We start from the raw sequence: 20,515 nt of genomic DNA, 5'->3' as shown, positions 1-20,515 counted from the left end.
TATGGCTCAGATCTTATCAGAAATCTATCTCAAGCATGAATGCTGGTACACCTCAGAATTCTGATACAATGTAGGTCTTCATAATGGGAAGCTCAAGAATTGAAGAGAGGTTGCTACAAGTCATTAGCAAGGGGCAGTAACAGAACTGTGTAAGGTTGTGTGTCTACACAGAAAGGTTTTACTAGTTATACTGGAATATCATCTCCCATCTGAACACTCTTATACCAGATAAGTGTGTCTACATCAGGGTGTATACTGTTATAAGTATATTGGTTTAGATTCACTGCTTAGGTTATCCTGAAAAAGCTTTCCCACATAGACTGGGCCTAAGAAGTTTACATTGTCACTGAGTCTGACTATAGTATGTACTAATGTTCGCTCCCAGAACAAAGCAGCAATATTATTATTAATCTCTCGATACACTGTGGGACGAATCATATCACCACTCTGAAGCAGACTGGATGTTATGTGTTGGCAGTATAACAGAACTGCTGTGCAGGGTATATATAGACTGACATGACAATGTTGTGTGATACGGCTGGGTAAATATCTAGAGTCGGATTCTGGTGTCATACCAGTTTTACCTTAAGTAATGTAAATGGGAGTCAATTCCACTTTCCACCAGCAAGAATTCAGAGTAAGACCCAGATGCCAAATAACACCTCCATTGATTTCAGTATGCGCCAACTGTGGATTTGTCTCCTAATACCTTGCAGTCCAGACAGCTCCCATGTCCTCTATAACATGGCTTGTCTGTATGAGAACTCATTTTGCAGCAAGCTGGGGTGTAAATCTACCTCACACTAGCCTGCTCCATAACTAACTGTCCACGCGGACCATGGTATCACACACTGGACATTTCCTAGTGCACATTCACCTACTCCCATTTCAAAGCGGGGTAGATCAAAGTGCACTAGGGAACTTTTAGTGTGTGGTAGTAGGGTTCAGGCAGATTGTTAGTGCACAGCAAGCCAGTGCTGTGTAGATTTACACACCAGCTTGTTGTGCTCTAACTGCTTGTCTAGACAAGCACACAGTCTTTCCCCCTCCCCAAAGATAGCAGATTTATACTATTTTCTCCCAAAAGCATGGCTCATAAATAACTGTGTCACACTGTATAGCCATTCTAAATGGAATTTATACACTCCAATGTATTTGAGAGAATTTGTTTAGTAAGGGGTTTTTATTATGCTATCTTTACATGTCATCATAGTAACACTTGTTACATTATATTTATTGTTTCACCTCAGCAAAAGTATTGGAATAACCAAAGAAAGATCAGGCTACATTATTTTCTTATGAGAATTGATGCAAGGATGGAACTGCTGCTAAAGACACTGTCTTTTGGATGAAATATTTAACCAGGGCTCTGAGCACTCATGTACATGACATACCCCAAGGAAATTTTCACAGGAATTAGGCTATTACCCCACTTTCTTGGCACATTTCAGATCAATTAACTAACTGCACACACCTAAAATTCTCCCAGCTCTTTTTCACTTCCCTAACTGCTGTGTAGCACTGCTGTGCATTATTAACTGCCATGTTCCACCCCAGAGATGATTGCATGCAGTGGTGAGTGAAATGATTCCCATATATGAAGATTGAATATGAAAAGCTATTTCAGATCTTTGTGGATGAAAGGGGCTGTGGGAGTAGAGGACTGCCATGGTACAATTAATCATTTCCTTCAGTTCCAGGGCCTGAGGGACAGATTGCCAGTTGCATTTTTCTCTCAGTATAAATACAAAGTTTTGAAGTACGGTTTCAACGTGTCAACCCGAGATGTCACCAATTACTTTTACTTGAGCCCTGGGACCTATGTTGTTGTTCCAACCACATCAGAAGAAGGCCAAGAGGCTGAATTCCTCCTACGAATCTTCCTGAGGTGCCAAGACTCCAATGAGTAAGATCATTGTACATACTGTTTATATGTACCTTTTTCCAGCTTCCAGGGTTGTCTTTGAACATCTAAGACCAGGGCCATTAATGTGGTGTTTTATTTTAATGTTTTATGGAAGTTTATTGCACAGAGAGAGGTTAGTGACAAGGAGTGTATTGGCAGGGATGCTAGGAGTTTAGACTGGGCACACAGATGGATACGCAGGAATTGCCATAGCTGAACAGAGGAAGGGTCTATTTAGAAGCATCTAGTCCAGTAATGATTCCAGAACAGAGTATCCCCTATAGAGCACCAAAAAGAGCAATACTATGCTATACATGTTTGGGAGACTTCCCTCCAGCTTGGGATGGACACTTGCTCTGAGAAAGGAAGGCTGATGACTTGTATTAGTAGTTCTTGAATATTTATATTGCTGTGCACCAATAGGCCCCAGTCAGGATCAGATCCCCATTGCATTAGGTGTATGCAAAGACATCCAAGGAGTTTATAATCCAAGTGCCTGATGTCTGTTCCCTGTGGGCGAACGTGTTGCATAGATCCATTAATTTCAATGGACTCTACACAGATGTACGGTTCCACCCACAAGGATAAGATTGTAAGTTTGGGGACACAGGATATACGTTTTATCCTAGTCAGCATAAATGCAGATGTTTTCATAGAAATAGCTAGTCTTCATTAAAAAAAAAATCTAAGCCACAGCATTCACCCTTGACAAAATTTCCTTAGGTAATATTGCACAGTGGCATTGTCTTGGTATTTTCAATCTACCCTATAGTGGGGTTCCATGACTTTTGCATAGCATGGCCCATGGCTTAATTAAGGATATTGTCTTGTGAACACATGTCCTCTCATTTGTCATTGCAAAGCATCCCCAAGCCAGCTACAGTAATTTCCTCTTTCTGGAACAGCTAACTTGGCTTCACTGGGATTGTTCATGTGAGTAACTGCCCTCCCTGTGAATAAGGGAATCACAGTCTGGGCCAATGTGTTTTGAGCTTCTTCCAGCAAGCAGGATTCTGCCACTTTTACTCGGGTTCAGTAGTAACGTCCTCCACGCACAGTCTCATTCAAATCCTGGGAGTACAGTAGTAATAGTACCTAGCTCTTATATAGCACTTTCCAGCAGTAGCTCTCAAAGTGCTTCACAGTCTTTATCCTTGCAATGTCCCTGCAAGGTAGGGCAGTGCTATTATCCCCATGTTACATGGGGGGACTAAGACACAGGTAGGCTGAGTGACTTCCCCGCAGTCACACAGGAACTCTGTGGCAGAGCAGGGGGTTGCACCCAGGTCTGCTGGGTCATTGGCTTGTGCCCTAGCCACTGGGCCATGCTTTCTCTAGCTGAGTAGTAAGTTACTTCTCATGGACAGTAAGGGTAGCGGCTGGAAAAGTGGAGGAGCAGCTGTCATCATTTGACCAGGTAGCTCACCCTAGGGACCACTGGGACCCCAGTCTGGGAACTGCTGCTCTATGACAAGCACAGGGTTTCATAGGGAATGCTGCAAAGCCTGAGCTGAGCTGGTTCCTTCATCTAAGGCAAAACTGGAATGTTAGGAGCTGCAACTGTATTTGCCTCAGTAACATCCTATGGCAGTGAGGGCCACAGGTTAATTTTATGTTGGCTATAAAGGTGTGCTCTGTTTTAAATTTGCCTTTAAATGTCCTCAGGTATCCTCTTGCCTTTTTATTAATGTTCATCTTGTATTCACATGCTAAAGGAAAATTAGAGACATTTCATAATGTTACAGCTTTACAGGGAACCAGGAGCTTTTCCTCATGTAAGAGCTGACTGTGGATACAGACCCCCTAGTGCCTCCTGGTGGTGAAAGCGCTGCCAAACTAGTTTTGCTGTTGCACACACAGCCCTGGATTCTCCTCTTCCCTACAGTGGTGTAAATCAAGAGTGATTCCAGAGAAGTCAGTGAACTTTTTGAAATAGTTTGAAACCAGTGTGAGCAGAGAATCAGGTCCACTGTGCTTACTAATGCAGCAGAGATGATTAGACAGAGTTCAAAGGCCTGATTCTGAACCAAAACACCTGAAAAGTGTCAGCACAATCACAGGGTGATTGGGATTCATAAGCATTCTTAGAGTTCTCTGTGTCACACACGCACACGCACACACACACACACACATCCCTACCTACCTTCTGCAGATAAATGCTAGAAGGTTGTCTTTTTCTGATGTGACTCTTGTGGTGTTTTATAGGGACCTGAAAAGCAGGCTCAGCCCAGCGATGCCAAAGGTAGGAACATGTGAAAAATGACTTAGATGCTGGACGTGTGTGAATCAACATTATGTATCTCCTGGCCCTAGCCACTAACCAGTCTCTTTGCTGCAACCCTCCTCTCCCCACCCCACCCTGGCTGTTGTCTTCTCTTCTGCCACCTGCCTCAAATCAGAACATATCATATTGCCTCTATATAAATCCATGGGACACCCACATCTTGAATAATGTGTGCAGATGTGGTTGCCCCATCTTAAAAAGGATATATTGGAATTGGATAGGGTTCAGTAAAGGGTCACAAAAATGATTAGGTGTATGGAACAGCTTCCATATGAGGAGAAATTGAAAATACTGGGTCTTTTCAGCTTGGAAAAGAGACGACTAAGGGGGAATATGGTAGAAGTCTACAAAATCATGACTGTAGTGGAGAAGGTAAATCAGGAAGTGTTATTTATTCCTTCTCATAACACAAGAACTAGGGATCACCAAATTAAATAATAGGCAGCAGGTTTAAAACAAACCAAAGGAAGTATTTTTTCACACAATGCCCAGTCAACCTGTGGAACTCTTTGCCAGAGGATGTTGTGAAGGCCAAAACTATAACAGGGTTCAAAAAAGAATTAGATAGTTTAATAGAGGATAGATCCATCAATGGCTATTAGCCAGGGTTGATTTCCCTAGCCTGTTTGACAGAAGCTGGGAATTGGCGACAGGGTGACACGTGATGGTTACCTGCTCTCTTCATTCCCTCTGGGTCACTTGGCATTGGGCAGTTTGAAGATAGGATACTGGCTAGATGGACCCTTGGTCTGACCCAGTATGGCTGTTCTTACGTCTCTGGGCACAGCTCTGCCACCTTCGTATTGAACTATGAGAGGTAGTACTCACAGAATAAGTAACCTGTCTATGTGAGGGACAGTTTCAGAAATAGGCCCTTAATCTTTAATTTGCATTTTCATCAAGTAAATCGCTGTCAGCAGTAGAGCTGAGTTAAATTTTAGGGTCTCCTGAAACTATTTGTGAATTCCAATCAAATTCAATAACTAGTTTTGGACAACAAAGGGGAGGGAAGATTGAAAAAGTTGAAATGGTATAGCTTTCCATTTTGAAATGACGATTCATTTTGAAATGTAGCTAGATTTAATTTTTGTAAAAAAAAAAAAAAAGGTAAAAATCACATGAAAAGTAAATGTAAGCTGTCATTTGACTAGAAACAACATTTTTTTATGTTTTCATTTTAGTGAGAAAAAACAAAATATTTCCACGACATTTTTTCATCTGATTCATTTTAATTGGGCCACCAAACTCAATAATCACGCATTCGCTCCACTCTAGACATTAGCACTATCACACTCCCCAGCATGGCATTCTTGCCCTTTTCCACACAGGGATTCGTCCATCTAATATAAGGCAGAGATCTGTGGAAAGCTGATTGTCTGTCAGACTGGGTGACACAATTGTTCTTTGCAAGAGTCTAGGCCTGATTCTGAATTTTCTGGTTTGTACTAGTGTAACCCCATAGAACTCAATGGAATTGCACTTCTTAAACTAGCAGGAGCTCAGAATCAGGCCTAGATAAGTACAGCCCAAGCACAGTATAATTGTCAGTCCAGCTGCAGAATTCTCTCTTTGTGAGCTATGACTCACCCGTGATGGTGCATTCAACAGTACAGTCCTCTTGTACTTTGGAGATTGGGTTGCACCTGATTCTGCTTTCTCACAGTAATGTAAACCAGGGGTGACTTCTTTGAAGTTAATGATGTAAGTGAGAGACTCAAGCCCTTTCTGAGTCATTAATTTTCCAGTCAGCTATTAAGCCCTGTTATGGAGAGAGAAACCTATTGTTTAGTCTATTATCCAGTTACACTAACAAACTTTCAATTTCCTTAAATAATGACACTAACCAACAACCTATATTTTGTCATATGTAAGTACAGTGCCCAATCCTGCAAACTTCACATGGGTAGGTGGCCCTTAGTAATCCCACTGGAGTCAGAGGCTACATGTGTGTTAGGATTAGGCCCTAAAGTATTAATTCACAGCTGTCTAGGCAATCTTCCTCTTCTCAGGCAGCTCCCATCACTTCTCCCCTCCTCTTCTTGAATTTCTACACTGGCTTCCCATTTCTTCCACTTCCAAAGCTGTCCACAACTCTATCCCTGCCTATGGGCCATCTCTTTAAATGGTCTAAAATGGCAGGGAGCCATTGGCTTCAATATAGCGACATCAGTTTGCATCAGGTGACAAACTAGCCCCGATTTCCTCCCATTTCCTGTATTCTACCTAAAATTCTCTACACTTGACTCCTCCATTTACTTACCTTTTGGCTTCACATGGTTCCCTATGCTGAGATCATCCTCCCACTTAAGAGAGGCCAAGCTCACCCCCTCTTCAAATCCTTTCTGAATCTCCCTCCCTCCTCCCCCCAAAATCCCTCATTCTACAAAGTTATAACAGCCACACACCACTTCCTGCCTGATTACTATTGTATCTCTTCTTGCCTTTAGAATGCTGGGTCTCTGAGGCAGCACTATATGCTTTGTTGTATATACCTTGTCCATTCTGAAGTGCTGCACACAGCTGCAGAGCTATGCGAATAATACAGTTCTGGCTCTGGCTCCCGTGGCTTTTGTCACTAATTTGCATATGTACATGTTTTGCTGTGATCCAGGACATACCCAGGCAGAGTCAAGACAACTCTTCTGAAAACATCTTCCTCAGATATGCTACACAGGTACCCTGAATACAGCCGATTACTGAAAAAATTAAAAGACAGGTGGAATTGTAAAAGAAAAATCTCCCGTCTTGCTATCAATCCATGTAGAAAAATGTCTTTGGAAATGTGGGCCTATCATTCCTGAAGTGGATACCTTCAAAACAGCATTGATCTGGCTGCCACAATCCACTGAAAAGTGGGAGAGAGAGCTGGAATAGAATGGACTGCTCACTATACTAGGGGATGATTGTCTGGGGTTTATTTAAACAAGCAATTAGAAATAATCCTTGGATATTTTTTCCCTCTGATCAGAACGGTTTCTGGTTTGCACTTGCTGCATGTGGAAAGCAGACATCAGTCAGCATTTGAGTAATTGATTCCAGCTTTCTCTGAGCCAAGCTGTGCGTGTTCACAGGAGATGCTCTTAATGGTTTAATAAACTGTTATAAAAGAACTCCTTGACTTAGTCAAGAGAAAAATCACTGCCAAAAGCCTTTACACAATAGATCTCTCACAGTTAATAGTTATATCAATGCATAAAGGTGAAAAATGACACAGTCTGTCACACAGAATGCCCTGGAGGGCCTTGGGGAGCGATAGGGGCAGGGCAGGAAGATTTTACATGACTCATGAGTCCGGCAGCTGAGAGCTACAGCATCAATGTAGAGCAGGAGACAAGGAGCCTGATTCTCACTAGCTTGCACCAGTGCAAAAATGTACAGTAGTGTAAATGCAGTGTATCAGCTCTTATGTCTCATGGCCAGAAAAGTGGTGTGTGTGGTGGGGTGCTACTGTGCTCCTGCATCAGCTTATCTCTGGCAACAACCCCTGAAGATTGCTGACAGCTGGCACAAGATAAAGCAGACTTCAGGCTGCTCTAACTTATCCCAGGAACCTTACCGGTGCCCAGCCACCCCAGGGACACAGGGGGCTAAACAATGTCTTTCCCCCACTCTCCTTCAGGCTTTCAGACTTACGCTGAGCATGGGTCAGCCAATACAGAGACACTGACCCTTTGGCTCTAGGAATCAGCTACTCTTTTAGATGGCCCAGCTTCTCCATAACAAATACTCCACAGTTAAAATAAAAATAGTCAGGCAGGAAGGATGGTCATGTAGCTAAACCATAGGATAGGGAGTCAGGCGACCTGAGTTCCATTCCTAGCTCAAGCACGGTCTTCTTGTGGGACCTTAACATCTCTCAGGCTTGGGTTTCCCTAAGAAAGTCATCCATCTGTACAACACTGGGGATGATAATACTGCTCTGCGCATAGCAATGATGGGAATGCTTATAAAGTACTTCAAGACCCTTTCATGGACAGCACAAATTATTGTTCTAAAAAGAAAGCATGGCTCAGAGACTCAGGTAGTCTGATTCTGAGCTCACACCAGATTTGCAGCTGTGTAACTTGACTGCCATGAGTGGATTTACTCCTGATTTGCAATGGTGTAAGCAAGTGGAGAATAAGAAAAGGGGTGAGAGTAAGGAAGCCTGGTGCTTATAAACTCATGTGCTTTGTTCTGCATTAGGGTTCAGACATCAATGCCTCACAGCTGCAAAGGCTCCTCAATGAAGTGTTCCTGAAAGGTAAAGCTCTTTATGATTCAGTTAATGGTGTTTTCCTACCCTGGATCTAGTGTGAACTAGATGGAGCTGTAGATCTAACCAACTCTAATGGTCCTAGGAAAATGCTCAGCAGGATTGGTAGACCTCTGACGAATTGAAAAAGCCTCTCTGGGATTCCCTTTATGCTTAATTTTTATTAAAAAAATTAATGTTCACATGTAGGAAGATGTGAAACAGCCCAGCTCCAATCCAGGTCAGCACTTAGCCTTTCCTAGCACATTGAGCAGACAGACAGCAGCGAGGCTGCTGCAGCTCATGCTGCTGAACTTCGGCACGCCCCTGCGCCTCTAAGTGCTCTCTACTGGGACCAGCAGCACCTTTGTTTTTCCAGTCCTGGGTCCCCACACAGCCCTGACCTGTGGAGTACCCTGCTGGTCCAGGCCTAGAGCACCACACAGCTCTGCTTAGGCCACACACTTGCTTTTTTATGGGATCCAGTCACAGGTCCTCTCCAACCGGACATGCAGCACCCCCTTTATCCCAGTCCTTACCTCTCTCACAGCTCTGCCAGGTCAACTCAATGCCCACCTGCAACACTCCCTGGTGGAAGTCTAGTCCTGGTCTTCATCACTCCCCTACCTCTCAAATATTGGGTGCAGCATGTGATAGAGACCGAAAAGGAGGGGGTCAAACAACAATAGAGGAGAGAGATCACCAAATTTGTATGGGATCTATTTACCTTTGGGTTGCTGTTGAATGACATCCCTCAGAAGGGGTCCAGTTGGAAAAGTGTCTCTCACACACAACCCTCCCTCCCTCCCTCTAGTGATATGGGCCACTCGGGGCTTGACTAAGATCCACCTCCCAACAGTGACCTGGTTGGGGCCCTGCTCTCTGGAGGTAGAGACCTAACCCAGGGCGCCTTTTGTTCTTTGTCTGATCACTTTTGTTTTATCAATTCTTATAGATCGGATGGCCAGTCCGGGCGGAGAATTCTGCTTTGAGTCATGCAGAGGCATTTTAGCTCTGATGGATGTATCCTTTCAGCAAAGGCACTAAACTTCACCCCCCACTCCCCCGTGCAGCCCATCCTTTCCTTCAGTTATGGCTCAGCTGAGCCTCCCCCTGGGACAACCTGCAAATAAATATTGGCCACATGTGTCAAATAATTTTCCCACAATGTATGCAGGGCTTTGTCATGCACACTCCCTTGGGGGGTGGAATCTGCTGTCAGGAGCTCACTGGGTGCTATAGGCCATCCCTAGTTACTTAAAAACCTATTCTATTAATTACATTGTCCTCTTCTTCTGAACTCTCCATGCACTGTGGTTAACAAGCCTTGGCCCCAGTCTGGGCATTGCACAGCTTCCAGAGGACGATGCTGGATTTCAGTAAGATCCACTGGATAGCTCAACCTAACACTACTTCTCCCCATCCTTCCTCTAAGGTTGCCAACCCTGGCTTGCCTATGAACTGGAACTCCAAGCCTGCTGCTCAGGGGTGACTCTAGGTATTTTGTGGCCTCAAGCACGGCAGACAGGCTGCCTTCGGCGGCTTGCCTGCAGGAGGTCCCCAGTCCTGCGAATTCAGCGGCAGCCTGCTGGAGGTCCGCCGAAGCCGCGGGACCAGTGGACCCTCTGCAGGCAAGCCGCTGAAGGCAACCTGCCTGCTGCCCTCATGGCGACTGGCAGAGCGCCCCCCGTGGCTTGCCGCCCCAGGCACGCGCTTGGCGTGCTGGTGCCTGGAGCTGCCCCTGCCGCCGCTCTGGATTTATGTCAAGAACAATGAAGCTATGATTGCCTTTCCTCTGACATCAGCCAGGGCTGGAGTGGCCAGCAGCAGTGTGTCACTGCTGAATCACAGGCGAAAGCCTGGCAAACTATTCATCCTTTGGTGTGTACCTCTTCTAGTTAGATGGATGGCATAGTCCTCCAACTGTTAACAAGACAACACTGGAAATGCATTGCTGGCCATTGTAAAACAAGAGTGCTCCTTGATGAAAACATAAATTCTCCCCGCTGCATGCTCTCGTGCTGTCTTTTTGTTCCAGGCCTTGGAATAACTCTGAGATAGTGCCAGACCATTACAGATTGCAGCAAATGAATAAAAATGACCAGCAGCCAGTTGCCTTCTTTCCAGGTTTCCTGTTACTGCACCCTCTTGCCGTCTAAACAGGCACAGAATGCAGGACACATGGAGGGTGCTGACACAGCCACTTTTCTCACCCACCCCCATTCCATTTTTACTGAAGATTTTTTTTTTCATTCACTACTTTGGTAGCCACCCCCATACAGTGTGACCTATACTGGCCTTTAAAGACCAGAGCAGCCTCTTTCAGCCAAGTTTGAGGGCAGCACCACCCACTTTCCCTTATTTCACTATAAGGGGCTTTGCTTTCTCAGGGCTGTGGCAGCCACAGCCATGATGCTGTGAGAGAGGCAGGGGCCAGAGACAGCCTCACCTACAGAGAACAGAGCACTATGGGAGGACACACAGGGTCAGATATTAGACCTCCTTCAGGGAGATGCTGTGTGTATAACCTCCACATCTTCTGGGTGTGGTGTTCTGTCCCAGCTAGTGGCACCAAGAAAGGTCTACTCCACAGCCTTAGCTAACAGCCAGCTGGCTTTTAACTCATGCAGTAGAGGCTCAGGCACTAAGCTCCAGCGGTCCCAGGTTTGAGCCTGCCTGTCAGCGACTGGGGCAGGGAGGGTCATCAGCATTACATCTAAATGCCTTGTGCCAGTGTAGGAGCAGGGTGCAACAGAAGGTAGATCCATGGGGATCTTGGGGCTATCTAATACCACTAATGGGGCTATGACTACTCTACACCTTATGCTGAGGAGGCTCTATCTTCCCCTCCCATCTCAAGCCTGTTCACCATCCCAATACATTCAGAGAAGAGATAGGGAGGCGTACCCAAGTTAGCAGGGGTAACAATAGCTAGATTAAGTTAACAGTGTAGCATAGGCTAGCCACCTAAGTACCTACATGTGCCATTAGCCCACCCTCAAGCCCATGTTATCAGTGCTGGCTACATTAAAGCCAGCCCAGATGTGCCTACCTGTGCTATAATCAAGTTCAGTGCAGTTTAACCATACCCAGAATCTAACCACAGGTAATGCCTGTGGGCCCCAAGCAGGGGTATTGGCGGGGGCTAGACCACAGCATCTTTTACTCCTCCCCAAAGGTGGCTGCATTGCCATAGGGCCGTGCATACACTGGAGTTATAGCCTCATGATCCCTTGCTGCGAAAGGCACCATATAACTTTGCTGCTTAATGGCCCTCAGTTATATTTAGGTTGTCACATTTATTTTGTGCAGTCTATAGCTCCTCCCACCCCTGCGCAGAGCAAGGAAAACCTTAGCCTTCCCCAGCTTAAAGCCTGACATTCCAACCTTCATGGCTGCAGGATACCTTTAGCAGGGCTCATGGTGTGTGTGAGGGGGGGTCCTTCCTGCATCTGCTTTTCGGTGAGGCAAGCCCTGGCCTAAATGGCATCCTGCTCCTAGGAAACCCAAGATTAGTGGCCACTAAACATTTAAGCCTTAACCACACATGCAGCTCAAGTCTAATGGAAGACTCTCCCTTCAAGAATTTCAGCACCTCTGGAAACTCCTTGCTAAGTACAAGGTACATGTGAGCTGTCAGGAACCCATTTTCTCAGCTAGTGCTGCATTTTTAATCAAGGGGATGCAGATACTATGAAATTAAAATAGTGCGGGGTGGAAAGACCGCAACAAAGGCACTGATGCTTAGTAGATAAAGCACCTGGCTTATAATTCAAAAGTAGGGAGCTCAAATATTGGCTTGAGAAGCCCCCGTCAAATGTTCTGACTGGTAAGAACAGCTCTGGCAAGGATTAAGTGCTCTGCCCTTACGGCAGATCCTAAGGAGTAGGTTAGAGAAGCTGTTAGGTCCCAGTCCTGCACTTACATATATAGGAATAATCTCACAGGTCAATAGGACTGTGGTTGCTCATATGCAGTAGCAAGATGGTGAGTATCCCTGGAGAGTACAAGCACTTAGACTGGATTACCTATTTGTCGTCCTATTATCCACCCTATGTTTCTGTGAAAGGCTATTGCCCTATTTCATGGCAGCCAGGCACATTGCATAATACAATCCATGGAAAGGCCATGCTTCCCTGCCAATACAGACTTTGCTTGTCCATTACCTTTTCTAAACAATGCAAATACTGTAACAGGACTCCTTCTCCCCATCCCCCACTTCCTTTAAGAGACTCTAGGACAGAGAAAGGGACCCCAGAATTAGGAAAGACATTCTGGTACAGTCAATGTTCCTTGGTTTCACCTGTTAGATCTGTTTGGGCTATCCTGAACAACTGTTCTCCATGCTTGCTATTTATAGCCTACCACCATTTGGTGGTGGTTAGTATCTCACAGGATGTTTTTTGGCCAAGCTAAACATACTGGGCCAGATCCTCATCTGTTGTATAAGTGGGCATAACCCTATTCAAGTCAATAGAGCTGAGTACATAGCCTATTGTATTTAGAAAATGGAGTGTATAGAAGGACGTCACCCCATCTAGTGCCACAGAAATTAGTTCTGCAACTATTCGTTCAGTTGAGTCATTATTGATGGGCTCTTTGTGTTGGCAGAGTCATGGAGATACCAGCTTTGGTCTGAACAAGTAAAACAGTGCAGGGGATATACACAAAAGGTCACAACTCTATATCCATTCAGACATGTTTACCCTCCAGTTCCACATCAATGCTGTCGTTGGCAGAGGGATATCCCAAGGTGATCAGTGCTCCCCTCTGTCTTCTTTCTCCCCTTGTATCAGTGCACTAGGCCAGGCCAGTGCTCTGAAGGAGCATTACATCAATCCCTCTCTGCCCCCATCAGTAAGCCCCCTCAGTCCAGGAGCAAGGATCACCCAGCTGTTCTTTCTGGAAAGTTGTCTGTCTTAGTCTAGTCCCCCTATCGGATGTTGCACTTAGTTTCCACTAAGCTAATTCATTAAGGAGAAAGTGAAATGCATTGGCAAGTGGCCAATATGCTAGGTCATAGCACAAGTTTGGGCCACTGAGGTTGGCTTAAAAGTAAGAAGCTGAACTCTTTCAAAATGGTTTCCAGGACATTTTCAGGAGGGTGGAGGGAACTGGTTCTGGATTCCTGGACATCTCCGATTTGAAGAATGCAGTACAGAGAGCAGGTATGTTCAGCTGTGCTATGAGGAGAGTGTTGGAAAGATGAGGGTGGAGGGATTGTATGGAAGATCTAGTGAGCTCCTGCTCCTATCCGCGAGTAATGCATCTCACAAGGACAAAGCGATCACTATCCATTCCCCGTGTAACCAAGCCAAAGAGAATGTCTGAGGAAGAAGCCATTTCCCCTGCTGAATGGTCCTGCAGCACAGGAATGGAGTGGAGCATTGCTGAGCTGGTGCTGATGATGGATATTTGCCAAGTGGTGGGAAGGCCAATAAGGCTCAGCAAAGAGGCCAAAGAACGAGTTACTTTCCATCTCACTCCCTGAGGTGCTCTCTCTTGGTCAGGGATGAAGCACCTGGTAGGGGAAAGGAGCAAGGAAGTTTTAACAGCCTCTAGTTCATTCAGTCTCTCTCCAGGACTGTGACTGGTTGTACAGGAGAAAGCTGCGTTGAAAGACCTTTTATTTAGTTTGCACTGACCTCTGTTGGTTAGAATAGTGCCACAATTTTAAGCAAGCAATCCAGTTTCTGTTGCATGACTGAATTTATTTAGTTATATCTGGTTACCTTTTGCATATGCGATAGGATATCTCAGAGGAAGCACTTGTCCAGCAAATCTGCATTAGAGATCCTTCCATTTAGCTAAATGGCTTTTTAAGTTGCATTTGCCAGTAGAATATAAATTTTTCCCCTATGGGGAACTCTAGGCAAAACGTAATCAACGGAAGCCACAAAGTCAGTGGATTTTTTTCAGGAGGAGGATATAACATGGCCTGTACAGACTGAAATTCCTGATGCGTCATCAGGGTGTAGCAAGCAACTCTGAGTTCAGGGATCTGAAATATATCGCTATTGTACTAAAGGCATGCAGTATAAAATACAGAGGAAGATTGCACACATACAGATACTGAAGGGATAAATAGGGAATATTAAAAAATGGCAAATTCAGCACATTGTACCCTCTAAGCAGTTTTTGAAGGGGAGACACACCCACACTACTCACTCACCCCAGCACTTTGCCTCCTTCCACACCATACAGCACAGGCCAGAATCTTCTCCTCAAAAGACTGCCTCCCTTGCCCCCTGCATGGATTTTTTTTACCTGGGGGGAGGAGGGGAAGAGGAAGGAGAATTATCAGACCCAGCAATAGCATACAACAGCCTAATTCACCCCAAGAATGCTGCTAAATATAGGCCCCAATTAAGCATGTATTGAAACATTTTACTGGACTCCATCACTATTCAGCAAAGCAGGAGCTTAACCTTAATTGAGGCCTTAATGTTTAGAAGGATAATAAGCCAGATCCTCAGCTGGTGTAAATCCGCACAGCTCCACTGGCTTCACTGCTCTTCTACACCAGATGAGGAACTGGTCCCAGCTCTTCATAAGCATCAACCTAATGAAGTGCTTGGGATGCTCAGTGATGTAATGGAATAATTTCCGTCCAGTTAAAATGAAAAGCCACTCTCTTAAAGCTTTAACAAACCCAGCCAAAGGGATCTAAGCACAAGGATAAAGAAAGGGCAGAGGGCAGGGAGCAAGGAAAGGCAACCTCTCTAGGGCCAACAAGTGAATACACTCATGCATGCCTTTGCAATTAAAAGGTAAGGGTATTTTTGAAGGATGGGGAGACATTGACAGAGATGGATTTCAGGGGCAAGGACATGCCATACCCCAGGACTGCCCACACCAAACTCCTGACCACTTACCAGTTTAAGATGGGATGGTGGGATCCTTGGATGGTGCCTAGATGTCTTGAAGGCAGATTTCAACAAGTCTGGGCTCAAGGAGGTCCTATGCATTTAAGGCTTTAGTCAGTGCACTTTTTACATGTCCACTGCCTGCGATGGATTAACAAAGGGGAATGGGATTAGTTGCTTTACTGCTGAGATTCTTGCTCACATATACAAAGTGAACGCGATCTCCAGACTTGAGGCTGGGAAAGGATTTTGACTGGATTTTATTTGTGAGGGCCCTCAAGGAGGGAGTTACCATCTTAGGGGACATTAAGCAGGGATGGAGGGTCTCTTGGTGGGTGTATAACCTGGGCATATGTAACCACCTTAGTTACCCGTCATTTCAGAGGATGGCTGGACCTTGCCTCTTCCTGTTGCTAGCATGTTCCCTGCTCTTTCTGACTTTGCTCATAGGCCTGGCTGTCAATGGCCAACTCCTCCATCTGACAGCTCTGAGGTACAGCGATTCCTCCATGAGAATCTGTCTCCCCGATTTTGTGTGCTGCATGATCCGTCTCGAAACCATGGCAAGTAAGTCATGCTCTTGGCTAGCTAGAGTCCTGTGGGGGTCTCAGAACATGGAAAATATGGGCTTACACTGCATCAACCACATATCACAATATCCTTAGAACTACAGGTTAAGGATAGTGCACCTAATGGCACTGGCTGCCTGCCAGCGTAGGGAATTCATTGTCTTTGCTGGAGATGCTGAGAACCAGGGAAAGATGCCTATCTATAGGGAATAGTTTGGAAAGACTGAACCTGCTACAATGCAGGAACTGGGCTAGGTCAGTGTCCCTCTGCCTTTTGGGGACTTGACACTAATTTACTAGACGCAGGGCCAGATTCACCCATGGGGGCAGCTATCCTTTAATGGGAGATTCAATGGCGAGAGAGAGCAACTGGCAGGATTGCTGTGGATGATGCCCTTTGAAGATACTGCCAGAAGAGAACAGGTTTTCCAAGCATGGCTACATCAGAGCACCATAAGCCCAAGAGATGTTCTGATTCAGTGCATTTCTTAGCTGATCTGGCCCCACCTCTGTGTGTGCTGCCCTAGTGGACTCTGGGCTCATAGTGGCATGGAGGTAGTGTACAACACGCACTGCTGTCCCCTTCTCCCACCCCACTTGACTTTTCATTGCTGAAGGCATGGGGTCTGGGTTCTGGGGGAAGAGATAGCTCAGTGGTTTGAGCATTGGCCTCCTAAATCCAAGTTTGTGAGTTCAATCCTTGAGGGGACCATTTAGGGATCTGCAACCAAAAAAAAAAAAAAAAAAAAAGGAAGGATTGGTCCTGCTTTGAGCAGGGGGTTGGACTAGATGACCTCCTGAGGTCCCTTCCACCTTTGATGTTCTAAGACATGAAATAAATTGGACCTTAAAACTTTGACTGTCTTAGGCAGCATCTGCCACCTTTAATCAGTGTTGTGCATTCTAGCCTGCAACAGAACTTGGGGTAGAGGGGTCTGGAGAAATTCAAGCTCTGTTGAGTAGAGGAGCACATACAACTGCAGCAGGGGATGGGGCACTCATGACCAGCAAAAGAGGCTTGTCATTAAGGTTAAGAGGAAGACCCCTGATTAACAGTCACAAGCCTGAATTGCAGCTTCTAGAGACCTTGTCTACTGGAGAATATGAGCAGTCCTCATTGACTCCCCTAGGAGTTATTTGAAGCCTCTCACAGGACAGTTGATATCGTGGGTCCAAATCCTCAAAGGGTTTTTAGGCACCTCATACCTATTGAGTTCAATGGGCCTTAGCCATCTATATATCTTGGAGGATCTGGGCTCTGGTGACATGAAACAGTCATTCAAAACTTAGTGATACCTTATAATGCTTTCAGACACTAGTTCAAGGCTAGGTAGCAGAGGCAGCTCAGAGTTTGAGAATCTCCAATTTTAACTCTTAATGAAAAAAAATATGCAAATAGAACAACAATGTTAGAAGCTCGACATTTCCAAGATGATTAACATCCTTCAGTGTGGATGGAATTTCTTCTGGCTACAAGTGTGTCCATTTTTGCATCTTTTTAAAAAAATGAATGGTTTGATAAAAGCCCCTTTGCACAGTAAGTGCTGATAGAAAGACCCTTAAATCCATTTTGAAATGAATTGCTGTAAGTTCCACTGGTGTCTCTAACAAGCACCTAAAAATGCCCTCAGGTCTTTCAATTATTGTTTTCCAGAAAGTTTAATACAATATATTTTTTTCAAACATTTCAAATCTGTGAACACGGCTTTTTCAGGTGAGGATAACTGAGCCAAATGGGAATAAGTGACAGTTCACCTTCATGGTGGGAATACAGAAGGGAAGATAAAATTTGCCCCCATTAAATTGTTACTCATATTCTTAAGATAACCAGAGTGATGTAACCTAAACCAGAAGCAGCTTCTACTTTCAAGCCATATTTAAATGGAGATAGAGAAATCACCAGTGACTCATTTTTGCCTAAAGTAGGAAACACTAGCACTGCACATTGTGCCTAGGAAGACACCTAGATCTGATCTACATTGATACAATCATGTCAGGAAACCAGGTTACAGTATGGTTGCACCCTTAACCTACCCCAGGTGTTGTGACCTGATGCACTGTGTCACTGCGCTGCTCAGGTTTGGCCCAGCTCTCTCTCTGTCATGATGACAGGGCACTGGGCTGGCCAAAATTTGAGTGATCAGCGCTGCAAGCCTGGAGGAGCCAACCTCAGCCAGCCCTCCTGGGCAGGAATCCACACTCTGGTATATGCAGTGTACTTCTTTAATACTTTTTACATTCATGCATATTATATATTGTGGGTAAGAAATAGTAAGCCATATGCTTTTGATACTAAAGCTATTTACTGAGTACCAATGGGCCATCAAAGTTGACAGATGAATCCCGGGCCCAAAAAAGGTTGAGAGCCACTGGACTAGATGACCTTTTGTGGTCCTTTCTAGCCCTACGTTTCTATGATTCTGGATCTTCCAACCAGCCTTGAGCTTTTTTTTTTTTTTTTTTTTTTTTTTTTGGGTGGTGAGAAGGGAGTCAAAAGATGTTTTGATTACAGTTGGGCAGGAATTAGACCTGTCATAGGAAATACCAGGATTTTAAAGTTTGTTTTCTTTTTGAATCTGAACAAAGTGGCAATTTAAACAAACAAACAAAAAGGTTCCAGTCAACATTTTCCTACAGCCAAACCTTTTGTTGGAAAAATTTTGACCGCCTTTAGTTTTGACAACTACATGAATTGAGACAGCACCTGCAGTTACTAGCTGATAAGTGTGCAGGACTTAATGATTACGTGAGTTGCTTCTGAGAATACTGTGATCACCAGGTGCCAGTGGATGTTGGGTGGGGGAGGAATTTCCCTCCCACCTCATTGTGAGATGTATTATGTGTGTGTCATACTTAGGATGACCAGAGAGCAAGTGTGAAAAATCAGCACGGGGGGGGGGGCACCTATATCAGACAGCCCTGAATATTGGGACTGTCCCTATAAAACTGGGACATCTGGTCTCCCTGTGAATCTTCAGGCATCAGCCAGTGAAAGAAACAGAATACTGGACTAGATGAAACTGGGCTGATCCAGAATGGAAACAACTTTGTTCTTTTATGTTACAAGCTCCTCCCACCTCTTCCTGCTGAAGTGAAGCTGTCTTTGTTCTCCCTAGGTGTATTTCGCAATTTATCAAAGGATGGAAAGGTTTGCTTCACTGCAACAGAGGTGAGGAGCCCTCATTGTGTTTGTGCCCTTTGCTGCCTTCATAGATTCTTGTTCTCCTCCTCAGATCCAAAGTGGAATCATTACTAGTGCCTTCTTCACTGAATCACTTTCGGAAAAGTTAGCACAAGGGGTGTGGGAGATCTTCTTACATAGGGTAACTGTGCATTAAGGGTGAAATCCTGGCCCCACTGAAAGTCAATGGCAAAACTCCCATTAACTTCAACAGGGCCAGATTTCACTCTAAGGATGTCTCTTACGCTTACACTGCAGTCATAGATGTGGCTGCAGAATGTAGACATACGTGAGCTATCTTTGATCTAGCTAGCTTGGGTACCAATAATAGTGAAGCCACAGAAGCATGGTCTAGAAATACATACTTGGGGCTCTGGGCAGGCTAGTACAGCCCCTGCTGAAGTCCTTGTGGCCACAGCTGTGCTGCAATTGGTACCTAAGCTAGCTAGGTCTATATGCTGCAGTCAGAAGTGTGACTGAGATGCTGACATACCCTAGATTAAAGCAGACACCAGACTAAGTGGCAACTCCCTCCTTTCTCACACCTCTGATCTTTCTGGAGTACAAAGAACATAGCCCCATTAACTTAAAAGAATAACATTAGGAAAGTATTTAGTGCAATTTAGCAGCCGGAAACAAGGAAAATGCACCAGCATTATGTCACCAGCCTCCTCCCCATGGACCACAGCATGAGAATTGCTGTGCTCCAGTATTTACATTCTAAATTATTATGCATCCGCTACTTAGATTTCCTGTAACTATCTAAATGCATTTTCTTCATTCTCCCAGTGGATGACTTTTACCATGTACTGCTAAGGCAGCGATATGGCTCTACATTGTTGGTAAGGAGTCACCTCAATCCTGTACAAACAGAGGAGAAGAGTTCCTAGCATGCTGTGACACACCTGTGCTGTAATACACTGTTGAACAACTGCAACCTCCTACCCTGGGAGACAGTGTGCTGTGATCAAAGGTAACAGAGATGAAACAGGAGGCAGTCTGGGCTGATGCTTAGAGAAAAGGGGACTAGGAAGCAGCAGAAGGCTCCTGAGTTCTTGTTGCCGCTGTGCCATTGACCTGTTGTATAACTTTGGGCAAAGGCACTTGATTTCCTTATCAACCCAGCTGGAAAGTTGAGCAAAAAAAAAAAAAAAAAAAAGCAGGAAATTTGCTGAAACGCAGAAGCTGCATCTGATGTGAGCCTTCCTCAGGGAACAGAATTATAACAAAAAAAAAATCTGATGTTTAAAAAAAAAGCTGTGATGGATTTCTTTCTGCCTCTCTCTCTGTTATTGACACAGTGTACTTAAAAGTAAACAAAGTACATTGAACACAGAGGACTCAGAACTATGACGGACAGGGTCTTAGCTTGTCCTGTTATGTTCAGCAGAACCACACCACTTCCCCACAATCACAGAAGAGGGGGGTGGATTTGCTCCAAGTCATTACCTGTACTGTTAGTTTTGTATGCACCA

At 44.8% G+C, this 20,515-nt stretch overlaps 1 protein-coding gene across 1 annotated transcript in view; it reads left to right on the top strand.

The window, feature by feature from the left end:
• CAPN13 (calpain 13) overlaps positions 1 to 20,216 on the top strand; it is a 64,002-nt gene extending 43,786 nt beyond the window's left edge. Inside the window, exons 14-23 of the mRNA XM_030554285.1 lie at positions 1,695 to 1,906; positions 4,112 to 4,148; positions 6,802 to 6,864; positions 8,376 to 8,433; positions 9,380 to 9,447; positions 11,978 to 12,046; positions 13,514 to 13,592; positions 15,741 to 15,857; positions 18,976 to 19,028; positions 19,830 to 20,216. Coding sequence (XP_030410145.1) covers positions 1,695 to 1,906; positions 4,112 to 4,148; positions 6,802 to 6,864; positions 8,376 to 8,433; positions 9,380 to 9,447; positions 11,978 to 12,046; positions 13,514 to 13,592; positions 15,741 to 15,857; positions 18,976 to 19,028; positions 19,830 to 19,856 — 783 coding nt within the window. The 3' untranslated portion in view covers positions 19,857 to 20,216. The remainder of the gene's footprint in view (positions 1 to 1,694; positions 1,907 to 4,111; positions 4,149 to 6,801; positions 6,865 to 8,375; positions 8,434 to 9,379; positions 9,448 to 11,977; positions 12,047 to 13,513; positions 13,593 to 15,740; positions 15,858 to 18,975; positions 19,029 to 19,829) is intronic.
• Positions 20,217 to 20,515: the final 299 nt, after the last annotated feature.

Source organism: Gopherus evgoodei, chromosome 3 (assembly GCF_007399415.2).
Source record: "Gopherus evgoodei ecotype Sinaloan lineage chromosome 3, rGopEvg1_v1.p, whole genome shotgun sequence".
NCBI lineage: Eukaryota > Metazoa > Chordata > Testudines > Testudinidae > Gopherus > Gopherus evgoodei.
This window is presented reverse-complemented; position numbering and strand designations above follow the sequence as displayed.